The following is a 21321-nucleotide window of genomic DNA, read 5'->3' as shown; positions in this document are numbered from 1 at the left end:
AATGTATCATTATGAAATAAGTATCTACATCAATAAATAATAAACATACAATGTGACAATGAAATAATTGAATGCATATTAAATTCTGAGCTCATTATTATTAAATATATTTCATTTTCCATTAAAAAACAGCGTTATAAAATAATTTTCATATTAAATCTTTACCTAATAATTCAAATGATTGCTGAGGCTATTTTAATGTAATTCCACTAGTTTTTTTTATTTTATTTCAAAATGTTATTCTTTAAAAGCCAGCCGTTATTTTAAAAGGGTGATTTTTCATCATGGCCATTTATTTTACAACTGATTGACTGTGGGCCAATCAGCATCAACGGGCTGGACCTGCATCCTCATTAGCTGATCCTTACACAGAGATTAGTTTCCTGGGTACCTGCTCCCAGAGCAGCTACTGCACCAGTTCAAGGTTTAAGAAGGATGGTGGAGTTTCAAGAACTTCATCCAGCTCTGGTTACATTAGCAGATCAAATTGAGGGCAATAATTTATCATATGATGCCATTTTGAGTTGTTTGGATGGCATATTTCAACTGGTCAGGATGATAATGCTCTCCAGAATGTCGGCATCGACGACACCATTGTGGATACCCTAAGAGCCAACACACCAATGCAAACACCACTTTTCAGTTTCTTATTCATATAAAAAAATCTCCAGTGAAGAATTCTGTACTTTATTTCATAAATATTGTATTTTTGTATTGTACTTCATTTAGCAAGTTCCTGCTGGGGATAAATTGAATATCTTTAAATCTAATCTAACGCTATTATTAAATACATCCAAAGTTGCTTCATCTCTAATTTTGTCCACATAACCTCCAAGTAAAAGCCAAAACCACAAATACAACATTTTTATTCACATAAATACAAACGTGCACACATAATCCATCTGTACATCCATGATTTTGCTATGTCAGGTCTGAGTAATATAGTCAGAAACATCCTCTAGTCCTGTGCATTCGTTGTCCAGGTATTCCAAGATCACATTGCCCCCGTTATGTAGCGGAGCTTCTGGGTTAGCCAGCAGAGAGAGCAGGGAGTCATCCATCCGGACAGCCTGGCCTGTCTCAGGATGACAGAGACGCAGCTTCTGCAAATCAGAGACATGGGTTGATGTTAATCCATATGACCCCTAGCAACATGCGTGGGCCTTAAGCACTTTAAGCCCTCTGTAATGATGTGATTAATAGTATAGATTGGAATTTTAGTTTAGACCCAATGAATCCTGTTTAGCTCATTCTTTCCAGACATGTTTTCAGTTTGGAAGTCACATTGCTCTTAGTTTACTCTCTAGAAGTTTTAACCCACAACCTGTATGCATTTGTTTTCCATCTCCCCTACCTTCGCTGTCAGAACATTGTTGTTGTTCTTGAGGCCGGCTAAACAGGCTGCGTAATCCACCACTTTACCCACGCTCCATTTTGAAGAGAAAAACATGGGTCGGCTGCACTCTTTGGCTTCTTTTGGAAGATATACCTGAAAATAGGTTCTTTCTGTCTGGAAGGCATAAAAACAACAACAAGGAATGATAAACTAAACAATGGCTTAAATAATGTAACATATTCAGCGTTCCTACAAATTTTCCATATAAAAATCCCACATTTTTCCATACTCTACTTTTTAGTTCTTAGTTCTTACTTTTAGTCATTAACGTTCATATTAACATAACAAAATACCAAAATTACCTACAAACTTTTGGAAGGTATTTTCACAATGAGTAGGCTTTACATAAGGAACCTGCAAAATCCATAATCAATAAGGAAGGAAGGTAGAAAGAAATGACATAAGGAAGCATAGAAACAAACAATGATACAAGAAAGAAAGAAAGAACACAAGGAAGGAAGGATAGAAAGGAAATAAGTTTGAGTACAAAGAAGGGAAGAAAGGAAAATAAAAAAAAGTGGAAGAAAAGAAGGAAGGAAGGAAATAAATACTAAAGTCAAATTTCGTACTTTTCCCAAACTTTTCTAACCTGCGTAGGAAGCCTCTATTTTGGTCCAAACAGATGAAGTTATGATGGTGAGATGTGGAACTAATGTTACCTGTGGCAGTCCCTTGTCTCCTGCGGCATGCAGCTTCAGTTTCATCAGGGCTACCTTTGCTGCAGTAGCAGCATTCTTTGCTCCTCTGCGCACTTTGCTTTTGGATCCATCCTTTGAATCTGAACAGACATAGAAATATTAGAAAAACTCTGCTGCTTAAAGCCACCCAACATTTAAATCCATCTGATCTAACTGAAACAATTTGCCAAAAACATTGCTAGATGCGTAAACCTGGTGGAGACCTTAAAAGACTTTCAGCTGTTTTGTAGTGAAAGGTGGTTCTACAAAGTAATGGTTCAGGGAAACTAAATACAAATTCACGTGACAGTTTTAAAAATGTTATTTGTAAAAAAAAATGAACACCATGTGTCCTATTCCTATTAGGACTTTCATGTACAACTCTTGCAAAATACACTGAAGTTTGATTGCAATATATTTTAAAAGGTCAAGGGGTAGGAGTGCCTGCGCTGTACTATAAGAAAAAATTGGTTTCTGCCTTCACTTGTTTTCCTGACCTAAAATCTTTTGCACTAACTCCTTTGTGGCTGCCATTCGAGGCTTCTGGACCTCCAACTTCTCACACTTGTGATCATCTTGATGACGATGGCTGCAGGAATGTAAACAGAAAAGTAGTCATTTATTTCAGAGATGAAACACCGAAGATACCTGATACCCTGCTTTCATCTGGTTGAAGTCTCAAAAAAAAAAACCTACGCCAAACAGAAGTGTTTTTCACACTGCAGACATAAAACTGGCAGCAGCTCTTTTCCCTTACAGTCTTCAAACGAGCAGGGATAACTCGTGCTACCACCAGTGCACTCAGATTCCTTTGTTACGGTTTCCTAAAGCAAAAAGTAGAAGGACATCATCAGCAAAAAAGGTCCCAGCTTTTATTAAAATTACAGTTTTGGTAAATTTAGAAAAGCAGTTCTAATTTTAGCAATGGAAACCACACATGACAGTATGACACTTGTCAGATCCAAGGCTCTAGGAGAGCTACAAGCTGTCATCCTGACCATTAAGGAAGCGCATGATCTACCTCTGGACACGAGTGGGCTTCTCTGCTTCTGTGCTCAAAACTGTGCAGGACAGAAGAAAGTAAAGAAAAGAACGAGATGAAAACTAACAAACCACAACACACAATTTATTGCACAGTTGGTCCCTTTTTTCTACTTCCAACTTGAGACTTTATTTCCATCTCAAATTTGAACAAATATTCTCCTAAGTTCAAAAACTTATGTCCCCCTTAAATGGATTAAAGTTGTATTTTTAACAGTCCAAAACCCAAAGATGTTTGACTCTACAGAAAAAAATGAAAAAGCACAACTAATCTGAAATAAGAAGCTCAAGAACCTATTTGATATTTAAAGTAATAAAACTGGATCAAAACAGAAGGGAAAATGAAAAATTAGCGCCAATTAGCCGTATTTGCGCAACATTGACAAACTGCTGCTGCTTCAACTGCATTTGGATGTTTCCTAGTACTGTCTACTGTTTTATTTATTGTGTTATACTGTGTTGTATGTAATGAATCGCTAAAATTTATACTTTCAGTTCAGCTTCATTGTCATAGTATAAATAATACGCTATTATGGGTCTCAAAGCAAAACCGGAGCTAAAACTGAACCATATAGATCAAGTTAAACACAACTGAATCTATCATAAACCTGTTATAAAGCCAACAGACGATTATTCAGAAGTTTAGAACATGAGTCGTGCTGCTACCTTAAACAAAAATGAACAGATACTAGCAAATATTAGAAAAGCACATATTGCTATATTTGTTTTTTTGAACAGGGAGCCGGTAAAGCAGCATTAATCTCTAAATAAAATATGCTTTATAGCAGATTATAGCTCTTATAGCTAATTTACATCAGCACTCCACAACACATACAAAACATATATTACACAAACAATGCAGAGCCTATGTACAAGTACGGGGGTAAAAAGGAAATTACTTAACAAAGGTTATTGTGACAAAACAAATATATAAAAACCTAGAAAGAAGTGACAGCAAGGGTGACATCAACTATACCTATTGTACCTGCTCACCCTACTTCCATCATAATATACTGTAGGTCAAAGGTCACAAAATGTGACTTTTTTTTGGGGGGGATAAAGCGTAAGACGACAAGTACGGGTACGCGTATTTTCTTTTCCTAAGCCTCTGTTTGCAAAGCAGTTCTAGTTGATTAATGATTTGCCAGCGTTCCACATTATATACTAAAAAAAGAAGTGAGAGAAAATCATTGCACTCATGTAGGCTTTGGGTCACATGAATGCTACTGTCAATAAGTTTCTGATACATCAATATTGGGACAAAATGTATTTTAGAATTCGAAAACACTTTGTAAATGTGTTTTCTGAAACCAAGTGTAGAATCTAAAATGAGTCCCAGATATTTAAACACGTTGACTTTTATATATTTTTTTCTTCAGAACAGTTAATGTTTCTCCAAATTTTTATGTTAAACAAGTGTCACTTATCCATTTTGCAGTTTTATCCATCGCCACAAACAACCTGAATGCCACTTGTTCTTCATCCAGCCAAGTTTAAAAATCAAAGAAGTGCTCAAAATAAACTGCTTTAAAGTAGGCTTATAGTTCTGGCCATAATTAAGGAGTTTAAAGTGGGAGATGGAGAACTTACCAGTAAACACCACTGCAGGAGTCACATACAAATGGAAGAAAATCTGTAACAGGAATGTTGAAAAGTAAATAAAACTAAATCAAAGTTGGGATGAATTAGTTTTCTTGCTAAAAAAAAAAAAACATATAACAAGACTGAACATCATAAAAAGATTAAACTGGAACAGATTCGAATTAGTAAATTAAATAAAATGAAAACTCAAATTTGATTCTAAGTTTTAAAAGACAAAGTCAAAGGGCAGCTAAGCTACTTAGCCGCTAGCCTTCCTGCTAGCGAACCATGCTAAGGAAGACAACGACTGCTAGCTAACAGGCTAACTATGCTAGGAAGTAATTTGCTGAATCTTGTTTAAAAATATTGTTAGAAAACTAACACGCTTTGAAGTATTTTTTTCATTTGTGACAGTTCCGACGAGATCGCAACGAACCTTTTAGGTTGCAGGAATCGACCTGACAATGTTTTCCAATGTCTAATTCAGCCATTAGCTAGCACTATTAGCACGTTAAGCTCAAATTATCTGTTTTTTGTAGTTCATTGGCGGCTGACAAGCAACGTCTTGGTGCACTACCGACACCAAGTGGCAAGGAGACAAATTGTTTTTCATTAAATTACAGTCAAATCAAATATTCACATATAGATGTCTAATCCTTTTTATTTATATCTTGAAAACACAGTAATTCCGTAACAGGCAAACACCAACAATTAAACACACTTTACTCATTAACAGAAGAAATACACAGAAATGTAATCTAACTGAGGAAAATGTTGGTAGACCCTACCCTAACCTCAAAGTCTAGTGGTATCCCCTTTAGTTGAAACAATTTCTTTGAAATGTTTGCAGCCATTTACCAGTCTGAGAAATGTTTGCCACACTCGCCCTTTCAGCTAGGAGATGGCTGAAGAGTTTCTTACGTTTACAGCTTGTTTCCAGTTACCCCCACAGCTGCATCTCATTTGGATCAATATCTGGGATTTGACTTGGCCATTTTAAGACTTTTCATTTCTACATTTACAGTCAGTCCTTGGTAAATTTGCTGCTATGTTTTGGGTGACAGTTGTGTTCTAGGGTCCTGTTCTGGTTCAACTATGCACAGCAGAATTTATGATGGCCAGCTGGCCAGGTTCTGCATCCTCTAACCATGACAGTATTACCTCCATGCTTCATAGATCGAATGAGGTTCTATTCCTGGGATGCTGGATTTTTTTAAAGCAAACATTTCCACTTTTCTGGTGTAATTCAGTTGTAGACTAATTTAGTTCAGCTATTTGTTTACTAGTAAATTAAAACGTATTCACCCTAATAAATAAAAATTAAATAGCACATTTATTTTTAAGTAAATATTTTTCACATTCTTGTTGTTATTGTTCAAATTTATAGTAGCCTACCATTCATTTGTTAATTTACTAATGGAGCAGGGGTCTTTGACCTGAAGAAAATAAAATTAATAATTAATATTCATTCCATAATTTTATGTAAAATAAATAAAATGAACTAGTTTTTTAAACGTACGGTCAGTTATTTAATTTGAGAATTTATACCTAAAGGTAAAAAAAAATGCTAAGAAAGAATTAAATATGTCAGACAAAGGTGTCATGACGTCACAGGGACAGGTAATGCTAAAAGGTGTGTCCAAAGGTGCTTTCATTGGCGGTTTAAACAGAGCTCACAAAGCCGTTCAACAGGAAAATCTGCAGTACTTTCTCGGACTCGATCGAGTTTGTATTTATGTAATTTAGGCTTTTTCGCACCGTTTACTGTAAAAAAAAAAAAAAAAAAAGAAGTCAGAAAATGAGTAAAATCTCGAAGCTTTTCAAAGGCAGCTCCAGCAGCTCGGGTTCGTCCTCCAGCTCTTCCTCCAAGTCCAAACACCACCGGTCGAAAGGAGGGCCGAGTCCACAGGAGGCCATTCACAGACTCCGGGAAACCGAGGAAATGCTGACGAAGAAGCAGGAATACCTGGAGAAGAGGATTGAACAAGAAATAGCCATAGCTAAGAAGCACGGCACCAAAAACAAGAAGGGTAGGTGTTCATTATGTTTGTCTAGGAAGCATGCGCACCTGCTTTTTCTGGCATTTACAGCATCCATTACCCAGAGCCAGTCTTCATTCAAGTCATTTTTTTGTGTCAAATATCTAAACTCAATAAGTAATAAAGACTTTCACAAATAGTTATTTTGAATAACTTTCTCTTCAGGTCACAATCCCCTATTTAGCACAAATCATGTAAACACGGACCAAGACAGCAGCCTTTATGTATTTAGGTTTATAACATATGAAGTACATAAAATAAAAATTGTGTATGTAAACACTTGCAACCACACTTTTAATAATATATTAACTTCAGATATGGAAATTCTAGTATTTGTAGTAAAAGAAACCATAATAAAAATGGCACCAGAAGTTTATTTCGTTTTATTTCTCCACTGTTCAGGTTTCTGAACTTGGACTTCATCCCCAAAACAGCACTTTTAACTATTAGCCCTGACTGTTTCACCATTTCTGCTTCTTCACTTTTATGAGCATTACTTTTGTCAAGTCTAACCCGAAGGCAGCTATTGTTTCACTGTGTCCCTGTGCATCCAGCAGGTGTAGGCAAATAGAGTGCAAAATTAAATTGCTGAAAACATGGCCTACAAAGCATTTCCTGCTGTTTGCCACTACACCACAAAGTGTAAAAGACCTATAAAATGTATGAATGGATCAGAATTGAGAAGTCATTTGTTAAAAGTTATCCTTCCTTTGCAGAAGCCCTGCAGCTTTTCCCAGACTGAGCTGTTTTCTTAGCTGCATTCTGTGAATCACCTCAGACTAAAAATAAACACAGCAATATAAGGGCACAAATTGTGTGTTTTTTCATTGGACACACCCGAAACTTCTGACTGAGAGGCGTGTCTGCCAGGGTTTATCACGAATCACAACTTGAAATATTCTGAAACAGGCAATTCTTCTGCAATTGGGGGGAAAGTGTAGCAGTCCTTTTTCAGCCTGCTGACTGTCAGTGTGCAGCAACAGGCCAGGAATGACAACCCTGCATTAATCTAGGCTCCATACACCTGTAGAAAACTCCGGTCTCTCAGGCACTTTCTCAGGCTTACATTAAAATGTGTAGCATGAGCCAAAGACTCTGTGCTCTCCTGCTCACTTAGCTGACATCTAAAGTTTATTATTCTAACTAAATGAACACTTAGTTCAGCCAAAACAAAGCATGTTTACGTAGACATTTAGCTTGTCTCTGAAAATAATGTTTTCTTGATGTTCTATTTTCATTAGGAAGATACAGCAACCATATGTCAAGCTGTCTGCAGCAACATTGGGCTCTTTTATTTAAACAAAACAAGGGTTCTCCAAGGAGAAAGACATTTTAATAATAATAGTAATATTCAGCCCTGAATGTTATGTCTAAACATCCTGAAAGTGAAACTGCTTTTATTCAGCAGTATATCATGGATTTAAATACCTCTTACCTTGAACGTGGTGTGTTTTTAAGCTGAAAACAAAAATATTTTCCCGAGGTGAGATGCTCTGGTGTCATAGAGGAAGAATTCTGATTGGCTTATCTCAGACTCCCCTCTGGTCTTTGGCTGTCTCATACAGTCCTGTGAAAAGTACTTGCCTCCTTACAGATTTCTTCTTTTTTAAAATATGGATTTATTTATTTAGGGGAAAAAAGTTTTCCAAATCACCTGTCAAAAAGTAATTTGGCCCTAAAACTAAGAACCGGTTGTTTAGCAAAATGTGCCTAATAGAATTTTGTTTTTACAGAATACAAAAATGCAAAATGTACATATTTTTTTTTTTACAATTTTGGCCTAATTTCTGCTCTTAGTGGTTTGTTCTTTGAGCAAATGGCAAGTTTTAGAGTCTGTATACTCCAGTTAACAATTATTCGATCACTAAACTAGTTGACATTTATTTCAATAATCGATAAATCGCGATTAATCCGATTAATTGTTTCAGCTCTAATAAGGTCATGATACAGCATTTCAACCAGATTTAAGTCCGGAATATGAGTTGACCACCCCCAAATTGTCCTTTTTTTAAAAAACATTATTTGTTGTACTCACTGGCATTTATAGGGAAGATTATTTTCTAGTTGCATAACCCAAGTGCACTCTTAAAGTCACAAATTGATGACTGGATGTTCTCCTTTAGAATACTCTACTAGAAAGCAGAATTCATGAGTCTGTCAATTACAGCAATTTGTCCAGGTCTTGAAGCAGCAAAATAGCCTCAGATCATCACACTACCACCACCATGTTTGACTGCTGGTATGATGCTTCTTTTCCAAATTACTGCATCAGGATGAAAACCATCCAAAACCAAGCAATTTGTCTCGTCTGTCCACAGAACATTTTTCCCCAAAATCATGATGTTTTTTGGAAAATATGGAATGGACGTTTGGGTTCTTTTTGGTCAGCACCAGTTTTCTCTTTCTTACTGTTAAAACATCAACACTGACTTTTAACTGAGACAAATGTGATGTCCTGGGTTCTTTTGGGACCTCCTGGATGAATCGTCAGTGCACGTTTGGAGTAATTTTGGTAGGCTGGCCACTTTTGCGAAGGTTCCCTGCTGTTCATGTTGTCTTCATTTGTGAATGATGGCTCCTGTGGTCCTCATTAGAACTGGCTTTGTAACCCAATCACACTGATAGATGTGAGGGACTTTGTTTCTGCTCTTGAATTTGCTTAGATTGGGGCATGATGTGTTGCTTTTTTTTTTTTCTTTGGAAAAGCTGCCCTTCAGGCCCTGAAGAGGAAGAAGCGCTTGGAGCAGCAACTGACCCAGATCGATGGCACGCTGTCCACCATTGAGTTTCAGAGGGAGGCTCTGGAGAACTCGCACACCAACACGGAAGTCCTCAAGAACATGGGCTTTGCTGCCAAGGCCATGAAGCAGATCCACCAAAACATGTAAGAAACTGGGTAACCTAGGAGGAAATGTAAATAAGAAATAAACTAATTGATCAATTAAAATATGGATTAATTAAAAATATGTTTTCAATGTAATAATTAGTATTTGAAGCATTCTGCTATAAATGTATTCTTCATGTCCTGTGCTGTACAAAATGTCTTGAGCCATCCCTTATTCCTTTACATTTAACCCAAGCAGCCAGACTGAACTGTGATCTTTTAAACTGGTCTTGATAAGCAGTTCTGCGGGCTTTCTAGAAGCTTTTCAAAGTTTTTTTTAGGGCTTTGGCTGCTTTTTATTTATTTCCCATTCAGTACCTGACTTATTTACATGGGTATTGATTCTTAAACCACCTTAATCTGATGGCTCTGGGTTAGTTTACCTCTTTGCCCATTCTTACCCACATTTCATACCTGTGAACAAAAACCATTTTAGACCTGTGTCCATTGCAGTTTATTTTTGTCAGTAGGCAACTATTTTCATGAATTATTGAGATAAATAATTTTAAGAATATTTATTTAATTGACAACAAGGTGTGAGGACAGTTTTAGTTATGATAAACAGAAAAAAAATCAGATTTTTGATTTTTGGCGTCTTGACCTGCAAATCGGTGCATCGGCTGTTTGGTGTATAGATAAATTGTCTCCTTTTACAGCTTTCAGAAAATCTTTTTAGAAGACTGCAGTTTAGAAGTTTCCTTGTTTAATCTGCTTTGTTTTATTTTTAGGGACGTCGACAAAATTGATGATCTGATGCAGGACATCACAGAGCAGCAAGATGTGGCTCGGGAAATCAGCGAGGCAATTTCTGGGCCTTTCGGCGAGCAGTTTGATGAGGTTATTGAGTTTTGTCGACTTTTATTTTTAGATTATTCTTTCTTGCGTGGTTCACTTTTTCTGATGGTGTACATCACTTAGCTACTTTCCTGCACTCTCTTTGTTAGGACGAGCTCCTTGCAGAGCTGGAGGAGCTGGAGCAGGAGGACATGGAGAAGAGCATGAAGAGTATGGGAGGACTGCCGAGCGTTCCCAGCTCCAAACTGCCTTCATCACAACCCAGTCACCGTGCAAGTGAGTCCAACCTACAATTTTGCATATACATGTTTGTATTTACGGTACCTTGAAAAAGTATTCATACCCGTTGAACATTTTGTCATGCTACAAATACAAACTTCAATATTGTTTTTTTTTTTTAATATGTGATATACCAATTAAAGAGTAGAACGTAATCGTGAGGTGGAAGGTAAATTATGCATAATGTTTAAACTTTTTCGGTAATATAAATCAGAAATTCATGGTGTTCACTTCTATGTATACTACTTTTAATCAAATTCTCCTAAATAAAGTCTATTGCAGCCAGTTGTATGACTGAGTTGAGTCCTGGTTACATGTAGTTTCATCTTGATGCTGCAGATATGGAGAAGGCCTCAGAGGCTTGTTAGAGTACATTAGTGATCAACAGCATCATCAAAACCAAGGAACATAGCAGACAGGTCAGGGAGAAAGTTGTGGAGATGCTTAAAAGCAAGTTATGTTATAAAACTATATCACCAGCTTTGAACCACTCACAGAGGTACCAATACATGGCTGTCCAATTAAACTAGCAGGAGAGCATTAATCAGAGAAGAAGCCAAGAGGATCATGTTAACTCTGGAGGAGCTGCAGAGATACACAGCAACAGGACTAGGGCTGCAACTATCGATTATTTTGCTAATTGATTAATCTTTCGACTTTTTTTCCGATTAATAATTGGATAGCAAAAAATGCTTAGTAGGAGATTTTTTTGCAGAATTTGAACCAAGTGAAGCTAAAGCAATGGCATCTGAGGGGTCCAGGATAGAGCATATTTACAGAAAAAGAATGCATTTTATCTTAAATGCAAAATTTATATATATTTTGGCCTAATTACTGCTCTGGGTGGGTTGTTCTTTCAGCAAATGGCATGTTTTAGAGTCTGTATACTCCACTTTAACAATTATTAGATCACTTAATTAGTTGACGATTATTTCAGTAATCTATTAATCCGATTAATTGTTTCAGCCCTCAAAGGGACAACTGTTAGTCATGCACCTCATGTGTTGGAAGAAGTTAAATGAAAATCCTGGAAGAAAACCTGTTAAAGGCTGAAAAGCACTTGAGACTATAGCTGAGGTTCACCCTCCAGCAGGACAACAACCCTTAACATACAGTCAGAGCATATTCATGTGCTAAAAGCATATTAATGTGCTAAAATGGCCCTTTCAATGTCCATACCTCAGTCCCATTGAAAATTGGTGGTATGATTTGAAAGTTGAGGTCCACAGAAGTTCTCCATTTAATCTGACTGATTTTGAAGTTTTTTGCAACCTCGAGCTGTAAAACGTGGTCCTACAAAGTATTGACTAAGGTGGCTGAATACAAATACATACCAGACTTTTCCAATTTTTTTTTGTTTGTAAAAAGAAAAAGAGAACCGATCTCAGTATAAATTTCCTTCAGCTTCCCAGTTCTGCACTACTTTATGTTGGTCTATTAAATAAAATCCCAATACAATACAGTGAAGTTTGTGGTTGTAACTTGACAAAACGTAAAAAAAAAAAAAAAAAAGTTCACATGGTGTTAAAACCTTTGCAAGGCACTTTATTTACCTTACAAATTGCTCTAATGATGAACGACATGCTCACAGCATACACTTATAATTTGATAGGTTCGCAAATAAAGTAAAACCATATTGTAAGGAGCAGATAGATGCATGATTTAGACAATACAGAGGCGTTCACATGATATAAAAGATGAAGGTTATCTAAGAATGTCTAAATGTTTCTTGTTTTGTCTACTTCATAATTTGGAGGTAATTAATAATAATTTTAGCTCACTGTAATGGACAATACAGTTGGAATAGCTTTGATATGTAATAATCAGAGTTGAGCTTTATTCATTTTTGCTTGTTTTTTTTTTTAGAAACTAAGAAAAGGGCTGAAGACGACGATGACATGAATATGCTGGCATCATGGGCGACATGAGTTCATTAACAACAAGAAAGTATCTCTGAACACTTTAACGCCAACGTTTTGCAGCAGCTTTTTACTTTTCACAATATTGTTCAAGGTTATTAAGGAAGTTAAGGAAGATTTTATAATCAAAGGCTTTTTGATTAATGAACTAAAAAAATGAACATTAATAAGTGAAGGAATAAAACCATAGTTTAAATTAAAGTTTTGTTTTTAGAGTGTGGTATGCACAGCATTTATTGTGTCTAAGAAGGTTATTCCTGCTGCTATCAATCCACGGAAGATCTGCTTCTGTTGGTTTAAATAAATGCAGGTTCAGCCTAAATGTTGTAAATAACATTGTTTTATCTTTGTCTAACAATAAAACTGGCTCCTACACATTGTGTCAAGTCGCTTTATGAGAAATGGGTTCCAGTAGTGCTACTTAACATGGTGGAGTGGAAGAAGCCCCTGGCATCATGATAGTGTAAGGTGCTGAGCAGCTTTCTTCTCAGGATTGACCCAAGATAGACATCTCCTGTAGAGAACCAATCTTTTTACAACATTTTTTAGCCACTTTTCCCACTACAGACCCACAGAATAACTGTAGTAAACCTTTGAGAAGATCATCTTGCTTTGTCCCACCTCTTAAACAAAGCTTCAGAGATTTGTTAGAGAACAATGGTGAACATAAAGCATTGTGAAGACCAAGGAGCACAGCAAACAGGCCAGGGATAATGTTCTGGAGAAGTTTAAATCAGGACTGGGTAACAAAACCATGTCCCAAGCCTTAAACATCTCTCAGAAACCTGCTCAGTCCATCTTCTAAAAATGGAAAGAGTTTGTCACAACTGTAAACACACCAAGACGTGACCGTCCACCTAACAGTACACAAGAGTGTTTAAATCTGAGAAGCAGCCAAGAGGCCCAAGGTAACTCAGGAGGAGCTGCAGGGATCCGCAGCTCAGGAGGGAGAATCTGTCAACTGCGTACTGAAATAAATCGGGGTTGTGGCTACAATGTGATAAAATGTGAAAAGTTTTTGAAGTATAAAGACTTTCACAATGTATTTAATTTATTTTGGTGAACATGTTGAATAATGTAGTTTTAGAACTCCATTCCACACCATCTGCTTTGTTCCCATAAAAGATAAGATGACTGTTGTAACAAGACTGGATCTGTGTGTTGACTGCTTTTGGGTAACTGCTGATATATCTAGTTACAAAATAATTGGGGCTTTGAGAAAGGATGGAAACCAGGAAGGAGTTCAGAAGCTCCTCTTTCATTATTAAATGTTGGCAGTATGTTATTTTATTTTTTGTGCATTTGCATTACCTAACTTTTTTAGAAAGTAGAAAGTAGAAAACCTAATATGATTAAGCTAAACAAACCTATTAATTAGGGTGTCAAAATCTGGTTTAATGCTAATAGTTGTACAAAATAAAAATTGTTGGCAGCCTAAGCAGTACTTCTGATTGATGTATATCTTTTTTAATACTTAATTTAATTTAAATTTATTTTTTAAAAAGATGGCAAACAAAAATGTCATCGTCTGTAATGTATGGTACGGAGCCCGCGAAGGGACATGGGGGGGGGGGGGATTTTTTTTTTTCTTCTTTTGCGTTCCCACGCAATAGTCTTTGCGTTACCTCGAAATACTGGGATGTGTATTTTTTTTAAACATCCGTTTTGTTTGCTCTGCTTTTACTCTGAAAATGTTGACCGGAAGTAGCGTTGACGTTACGGTTATCCGGGAACTTGTGTCATCATTAGGAGGAAGTTCTTCGAAGATCAAGGCGCCCGAAGCGAATTAGGCCCCCCAAAAGAAGTCTTTATTCCGGGATAAAACTGAGGATGGAGGCCAACACGCCGCAGCAGACCGCAGGTAAGGCAAAATATCTTCTATCTGGTTGTTTTATGAACTTTGAACTAGTTACGCGGTCGTCTCCGCGGCTGATGATATTAGCATTAAAGTTAGCAGACAGTTTCAAACTAAACAAACGAAGAGAACCTGGACGCGTCTCCCTACTTCCTATAATTAGAAACATCGGAGACATTGGTTAGAGTCTGTATTTCATTCTTAGAAACCCTGGACTGCCCCGTAGCTTGTGTTAATGAATAATTAACCTTCACTTAAATGTTTTAAACAAATCATTTCCATTTAATAAAAAACTCAATTGTAAATCGCTAATATATACAATTTATAGAAGGCATAGATACATTTTAAACATTATAGTGTTAAAACATCTAATATTTTGACATAAAGATAGTTTACAATATAGATTTCCATTATAGTATTTATAAAGTAGTTCTTTATTGGTTACTACGGGTAATAAAATCTTCTAAAACAGAATATAACAATGTTTTGATTAAAAACACATAGAGCAAGTCATTGGGTTTTAAAATATTGTTCCTTTTTTATTTTGGATAAAAGTTTCAGATATATTAACAGGAAAAATGCCCTTTTAAGGAGTCCTTGACTGAGGACATGAATACAGGAAATAGGAGGAACCTTGAAACTTATGGAAGCAAATCGTTACCATATTTCAAACGAAAAAGCATTTTCAGAAATGCTTTTTCATTTTAAGAATGTGGCTGCATTGTTTGACTCATAAAGGAAATTAGTAATCGATAATCCTATTTGCATTTTAAGTTTCTTCTTCAAGACTGCTCATTCCTTCACTTAATTCAAATGAAAAAGAAAAAGACATTTGAGTTTTATTTTTTCAAAATATGCCCCAGCAAATAGATACTAAAATTCAATTTGAAATGTAAAATTTGAAAATGAAAAAGCATTTCCAGAAATGCTTTTTCATTTTAAGAACGTGGCTGCATTATTTGACCCATAAACAAAATTAGTAATCAATCATCCTATTTGCATTTGCATTTTCTTCTTCACGACTGCACATTTTACCAGTAACCAGAACTACCAGTTCTGCCTGCCACTGCCACAAATTGAGCTCGATCCTGCTGCAATTCAATCAGTTTCTCGGCACGTTTGCAATGTAATGCAATGCAGACGTGCACAGCGCCCCCTACCGAACAAGATGGGTAGCTCGGTCAGCAGGGAGCTGAGGAAGAGCGGCTGCTGACGTCACTCTTCTGCGCCCGCAGCTCGGAATGCTTTTTCGTTTTCGAGTTCTGGGCAGTACTTTGCGGGCAGACCACGAAAACGAAAAAGCAATGTCTGCTTTGTTTTCTTTTTGATTATGGCATAAAATGTGCAGTCGTGAAGAAGAAAATGCAAATGCAAATAGGATGATTGATTACTAATTTTATTTATTTATGAGCCACATTCTTAAAATGAAAAAGCATTTCTGAAAATGCTTTTTCATTTGAAATATGGTAACGATTTGCTTCCATAGAAACTAATGGGAATTTCCGTATTGCGCAAAAAGCCTTAGATTAAAATCTTAATGATATTTACTAAGTGTTTTTTTTCTCTTTAAAACTCAGGTAAAGACCAGAGTGCCTTTGTAAGAAAAAAAAAAACAACAAAACAATATTTACATTTTAAATTGTATAACAAATTGTTATGTGAATAAAGGTAATACATAAAATCTATATTACCTCCTTGTATGTTTCAGTTTATTGTCCAATATGCTGACAGTGATATTTGTTACTGTCTTGGTGTTATTTCTTTACATAAAAGTTTCTTGTGAACTTTTTAACCAACCTGTTGCCAGAATAAACACCAGAATTGTGATTTCAGGGTTCCTTTGGAATCATAAAAAGTACGGAAATCAGATTTTTCTTAATTTTTTCCTATTCTTTAAATGCATCATAATTGATGCTGGACAGTGTTGAATATTGAAATGGCGATATAAGTTGTGATTAACCCACATTTTTCTCACCACGTTGTTTTACATCACCACAATCTCCCTTTGACTCCATGTTATCAAATTTAGTGACTGTAATGCTAAAGCTACCATGTTTGGGCATCAAGGGCAGCATTACTGGCTGGTTATATTACTGGCATGCAGAATTAACACTGATGGCACTTTTAAATATCCCCTGCTAAATACTGCATCCACAAAGCCCTTTGCTAATGCGTTATTGCGATATGATATGTTGTCCATCTCTCGTCCTTACATTAATTTAAGCTCCTTTTCCCAGTGGGGGACAAATCCCACTTGAAGAAACAATTTAAATTTTATGTTTTGTTTTTTTGTAAATCACTGCTTTTAAGTGTATATTTCACGTTTCTGGGTGGATCATGTCTAGGGTCTTTTATTTAGTAATGGGTTGCATGTGTCCTTAGACGTGGAAAAATAAAAGTTCGTCTTCCGATTCCAAGCTGGAGTTTTATGATTGAAAATTATTTTGCTCCTGGTGGGTACCTACAAGAGGACACGGCCTAACTAACTTACCAGCTAATTTCAATTATGTCCTAACTCAAGCTGAACTAAATCTAGCTGGTGTTTAATATCATTTGTATTGACTGTATTATAACTATAACAACCATTGGTATATTACTTCAGAAGCAGTAAGAGTTTTTGTGTAAATTATGTGAAACAATGATATTTTTTTATAATATAATGGGAATATTTTACCCCTTTTTTGCCTAATAGTGATAATTATACACTACACCTTTGTGAGTGAACTAGGAACTAATTTGCTAAACATGATATATTTACACATTTTCTTCCTTGGTTATAAGATATTTATTGCCTGCTAATACTTGCTTGTATGAACTTGTTGCCTGTAGCCAGAAATGCTTCTGGACCAGAGGAGGAGACCCAAAAGACATCAACTGCAGCCCAGGTGCCCAAAAATCTGCCCGAAATCCGCTTGGTGGTGTTGGGATGGAGGTGGCCGGGGAAGAGCTTGACAGCCAACACCATCCTAGGGAGGGAGGAGTTCCACTTGGAACGAGCGGCTGAGTTCTGCGTTACTAGGGAAACGGAGGTAGAGGGCCGCCAGGTGGTTGTGGTGGACACTCCAGGCTGGTTCAGTACTCAGGATACGCCGCCCTCCTATAAACAGGAGCTAGTCCGGGGTGCCTCTCTTTGCCCTCCGGGTCCTCACGCCTTCCTGCTGGTCATCCCTGTGGGCATGTTCACTGATGTGGACCGCGCACGCATCGAGGAGCACGTGAGCCTCTTTGGCGAGCACGTGTGGAATCATATGATTGTGGTGTTCACCTGGGCGGAGGTGTTGCGGAACATTTCCATCGAGAGATACATACACAGGGAGGGCAAAGAACTGCAGTGGGTGCTGAGGAAGTGTAAGAAAAGGTTCTTTGTTATTAACAACTCCATTTTCGGGGAGAACCCCCAGGTGGGAAAGTTACTGATGAAGGTCGAGAAGATGGTGGCAGAGGAAGGGGACCACTACAGTTTAAAGGTGGAGGAGAACCCTTTGGATCAGAACCAGAATCCAGCTAGGTCGCCGCAGGAGCTGGGGGCCCGACCAAAACAGAACTCTGGACCGGACCTCTCAAAGACCGTGGAGGCAGAGCAAACCTGCAGTGAGTGATGATTTTATGTTGACTCATTAGAAGCAATGTGCAGCATTTGATCAAATTCTATTAATATATTTGTTTTTACAGTACCATAAACAACTGTTTGTATGTAAAACAAGTGGATCCTCATAAACTTATAAAAATACCCCACAGAATCACTCTGTGATTTTTCTAGCGATGTAGTTTCACTGTTTTGGTTAAATCCGTCATGTGACCAGAAAGCCGACACTAAATGAGGGTGGGGAAAACTGCTGAGTCACAACGGCTGTCTGTGGGTGGATCATTTCTAACACAGGTTTTAATCAGCCTCTTTTGATTTTTCACAGCTGCTTTTAAGAAAACATTTCCTCAGGTTCTTGTACAGTATCAGATTTATGTTTGGCTCAAAATACAACAGAGTAAAAGAACTTTACTTTAGAGCTCTTATATCTAAGCAGCCAGTTTGGACACTAATTCCATGACTTATTTGACCCATTTTATTTTTGTTTCATTTTGGGGTCAAATGATTTAAAAAAAAACAGCAATCGGTTCGCAGGTTTAAATTTATTGTGGATTTCCTCTTCTCCACACAGGATCACTCATAAATATCGGTTGATTCCCGGCGTTATCCATTCCAGAACGAGTTTAGATATGTGTTTTCGGTCATTGTCCTGATAAAACACCCAGTTGTGGTCAAGGTTTAATAGTCTTTTTATTCTTGTATTCCCCACTTTGTGTAAACACCTGTACCACTAGCATCAAAACACCCAACAGCATAGTAAGCCTATGTAGTAATATTACATAGGCTTGATTCTTGGTGGTTGCGGGGTTGTTCCTGGGCATCCTAAACTATTTCTTTTCGTCTGAGGGTGACCGTTAAAGCTAGGTGGTTAAAAACCCGAGCCCAAAAGGTTTTCCAACAGGACAGTGATCCCAAATGCACGTTAAAACAGTTTTTGGAATGGATAAAGCAGGATAACATTAACTGAATGAAAACCTTGGACCTCAATCTAGTTGAAAGTCGAGTCCATGGAAACAAACTTAAATGAGCTCCATCAGTTCTGGCACGAAGATTGGATCAATATCCAGGCAGCATTATTAGGAGTGGTCCTTCCTTCTTATGGGAAAAATGTTTCAGCACTTATTCTCCATCCCTTTGTCTTAATATTGTGCCATTCCTACCTTTTTCTTCCTTCCTAGTGTCCTTTCTTCCTTCCTTACTTGTAGCCTCCCTTCTGTGTTCTCTCAGTAAATTCTCTTTAAGGAAGTAACTTCACATTACGTTTTCAAGCAGACACAATCGTCCTGTTTCATGTTAATGCTGGTTTATGGTTTGACTGCTGCTAAGATTGAAGCAGTGATCCTGGCTCTTTCTCCTTGGACATTTCCTCCTTCTCCGAACAAATCGATGGTCTAAAATAATGAAACAGCAGTTTATCAGAATACATAGAAGCATGAGTTTAACTGGAGTTTTGTTCTAACCCTGTAATTCTCTTTGGTTCTAGATTAATGAGACCCTGTGTGCTGATGGACCTTCTCCTGGCCGAGGCGCGGATATGAAAACACAGAAACCTGTAGGAAATGTTACTGACTGTAGAAAAACACAATATCATATTTAAAGTAATAATCAGACATATTAGTGTGATCTTGAGGCCTTTTCAACAACATGTTGTCCAGAGATGATTATTATTTTTATTTTATCCCATTATTTTATTTGTATGTTTTAGTAGGAGGATGTTTTTACCATTAAAAAAAAGAAGCACAGGCGGTTGCATACAGAAAGTAGCCGTCATTATTGTGGAACTCAGCGCTCCTTAGAGATGGTGGACACTGACAACAGGATGGCACTACTAAACTGTCAGCGTTATTTAATGTTGGCGAGCAGATTGATTTTCATATGATTCCTTTTTGTTGTGACCAAACCGAATAGTTTAGTTGCGCTGCAATGTTTCTTCCACTTAACTGTGTACCGCTGGAAAGCACTAAAGCAGTTATTGACTTTTCTCTGCTGTGTTGCCTTAAAGCACCACTTGTATTTACTTTAAACAGATGTTTATAGTAAATTATGACAGAGTGAGCTACTTTTATATTACTGTTTAACCTGTTAAAATGTCAAGAATCATTCATGTTACATTAACAGTTACTTTGTGCTTGTTTTCTTTTGTTGTTCTTGTACTGTCCTAAAGGTAATGTCCTTTACTTTCCGACAGAATAAATGATTTTAAGGGATCTGTGGCTGTAGGTTGTGATGTTTTCATTTTCTCTATTAGAACCAAATGTCTGTGTTAATTACAAGTGGATGTTTGTGTGAATTTTCATTCCATTCGTTTGTCCATCCTTCTGTCCATCCACCCACCCATTTACCATTCTTACCATCCGTACATTATTTGTCTTTTCTCCCTAATATCTATTGTTCCAACCATCCATCTGTATAGCCACTTTTGTCCTACCATCCGGTCATCTGTTCCATCCACCCAACTATTCATCAGTCAACGTTTGTCCTACTATCCACCTCTTCATCAATCTACTCCTGCCCTGCTGTCCGTCCTTCTGTCTAAACATCCATCTGTTTATCTGTCCTACCGTCTGGCTGTTTATGTCCTTCCATTCGTCTGCCCATCTACCTGTTTGTCCCAGTATCCATCCATCCTTCCATCCATCCTTCCACTCACTTCCCAGTCTGTGGTTTTTTGCAGCCTGGCTTCTGTAGAAATATTTGCACGAAACCCTTTTAAATATACCTCAAAGAAGGTTGAGGACTAAACATTTGTGTTTGGAAAGCTGTGGAAGATTGACCTAAAAAAAGATAAAGAAACAAATAACTTCAGTAACTGCAGTCTATCTCGGGTTTGCTCCCTGTGGCACTGCCTCCATTCGGTTTGTTCTAAATTGGAGCTCAAACAGTAACATCTTTCTCCTCTGTCTGTGGTTAATTGTCAATAAATCTTTGCCTGAGGAGCTCAGGCTGCTGGATGTTATACTCTCTGAAATCTGGAGCCCTTTTTTTTCCCACATATTATAATCTGCCAGATGGTAAAGTAACAAGGCTTTTTTTTTTTTTTTTTTTTTTACAAGCTGCTTATTGCAGAGCTCTGTATCCTGCTAGTCTGTTTCTGTAAGCAGCTGGTTTGCATCTGTTCGCTGTCTACTACAGAGACAGCTCAGCACTTGTTTGGGCTGTTGACTAACATATTTGTGGACATACACCCGAGATGAATTTGAGATGGGAAGCAGATCCAGCACAGATATCTGAGGAGTCATTGCTGACCATATTTGAGACGCTGGAAGCTG

The 21321-nt window shown here is 37.3% G+C and overlaps 3 protein-coding genes across 4 annotated transcripts; 2 read left to right on the top strand and 1 right to left on the bottom strand.

Moving 5' to 3' along the window:
* Positions 1-849: 849 nt before the first annotated feature.
* zfand1 (zinc finger, AN1-type domain 1) lies at positions 850-5272 on the bottom strand. Its single transcript, XM_047350110.1, has 8 exons — positions 5132-5272; positions 4705-4747; positions 3095-3134; positions 2770-2897; positions 2571-2662; positions 2056-2174; positions 1355-1510; positions 850-1103 (listed from the first exon to the last, which is right to left on the bottom strand). Exons 1-8 carry the CDS (start codon positions 5184-5186, stop codon positions 927-929), a joined length of 810 nt encoding a protein of 269 aa, XP_047206066.1. The 5' UTR covers positions 5187-5272; the 3' UTR covers positions 850-926.
* Positions 5273-6325: 1053 nt separating this feature from the next.
* Positions 6326-12986, top strand: chmp4c (charged multivesicular body protein 4C). The gene is made up of 5 exons (XM_047350173.1): positions 6326-6725; positions 9441-9618; positions 10347-10455; positions 10563-10689; positions 12559-12986. The coding sequence occupies exons 1-5, from the start codon at positions 6494-6496 to the stop codon at positions 12618-12620; spliced, it is 708 nt and encodes a 235-aa protein (XP_047206129.1). The 5' UTR covers positions 6326-6493; the 3' UTR covers positions 12621-12986.
* Positions 12987-14318: 1332 nt separating this feature from the next.
* LOC124857738 (GTPase IMAP family member 9) lies at positions 14319-20259 on the top strand. 2 transcript variants are annotated; one of them, XM_047349128.1, is made up of 3 exons: positions 14319-14472; positions 17296-18057; positions 19536-20259. In XM_047349128.1, exons 1-3 carry the CDS (start codon positions 14442-14444, stop codon positions 19538-19540), a joined length of 798 nt encoding a protein of 265 aa, XP_047205084.1. In that variant the 5' UTR covers positions 14319-14441; the 3' UTR covers positions 19541-20259. The 2 variants fall into 2 exon arrangements, with proteins under 2 accessions (XP_047205084.1, XP_047205083.1); XM_047349127.1 differs by lacking the exon at positions 19536-20259 and having other exon boundaries at positions 17296-18065.
* Positions 20260-21321: the final 1062 nt, after the last annotated feature.

The sequence above is a fragment of the Girardinichthys multiradiatus genome, chromosome 21, assembly GCF_021462225.1.
Source record: "Girardinichthys multiradiatus isolate DD_20200921_A chromosome 21, DD_fGirMul_XY1, whole genome shotgun sequence".
NCBI classification, from domain to species: Eukaryota; Metazoa; Chordata; class Actinopteri; order Cyprinodontiformes; family Goodeidae; genus Girardinichthys; species Girardinichthys multiradiatus.
The sequence above is the reverse complement of the archived record's forward strand: the minus strand, read 5'-3'. Positions and strand labels throughout refer to the sequence as shown.

Excerpts from the sequence above, each read along its gene's own strand:
- zfand1 (XM_047350110.1), bottom strand. The coding sequence starts at position 5,186 with ATGGCTGAATTAGACATTGGAAAACATTGTCAGGTCGATTCCTGCAAC. Across the intron at positions 2,898-3,094 it reads AAGCCCACTCGTGTCCAGAG|GAAACCGTAACAAAGGAATC; the intron begins GTAGATCATGCG and ends TTTTTGCTTTAG. Across the intron at positions 1,104-1,354 it reads ACAATGTTCTGACAGCGAAG|AAGCTGCGTCTCTGTCATCC; the intron begins GTAGGGGAGATG and ends TCTGATTTGCAG.
- chmp4c (XM_047350173.1), top strand. The coding sequence starts at position 6,494 with ATGAGTAAAATCTCGAAGCTTTTCAAAGGCAGCTCCAGCAGCTCGGGT. Across the intron at positions 6,726-9,440 it reads CGGCACCAAAAACAAGAAGG|CTGCCCTTCAGGCCCTGAAG; the intron begins GTAGGTGTTCAT and ends TCTTTGGAAAAG. Across the intron at positions 10,456-10,562 it reads TCGGCGAGCAGTTTGATGAG|GACGAGCTCCTTGCAGAGCT; the intron begins GTTATTGAGTTT and ends TCTCTTTGTTAG.
- LOC124857738 (XM_047349127.1), top strand. The coding sequence starts at position 14,442 with ATGGAGGCCAACACGCCGCAGCAGACCGCAG. Across the intron at positions 14,473-17,295 it reads CACGCCGCAGCAGACCGCAG|CCAGAAATGCTTCTGGACCA; the intron begins GTAAGGCAAAAT and ends TGTTGCCTGTAG.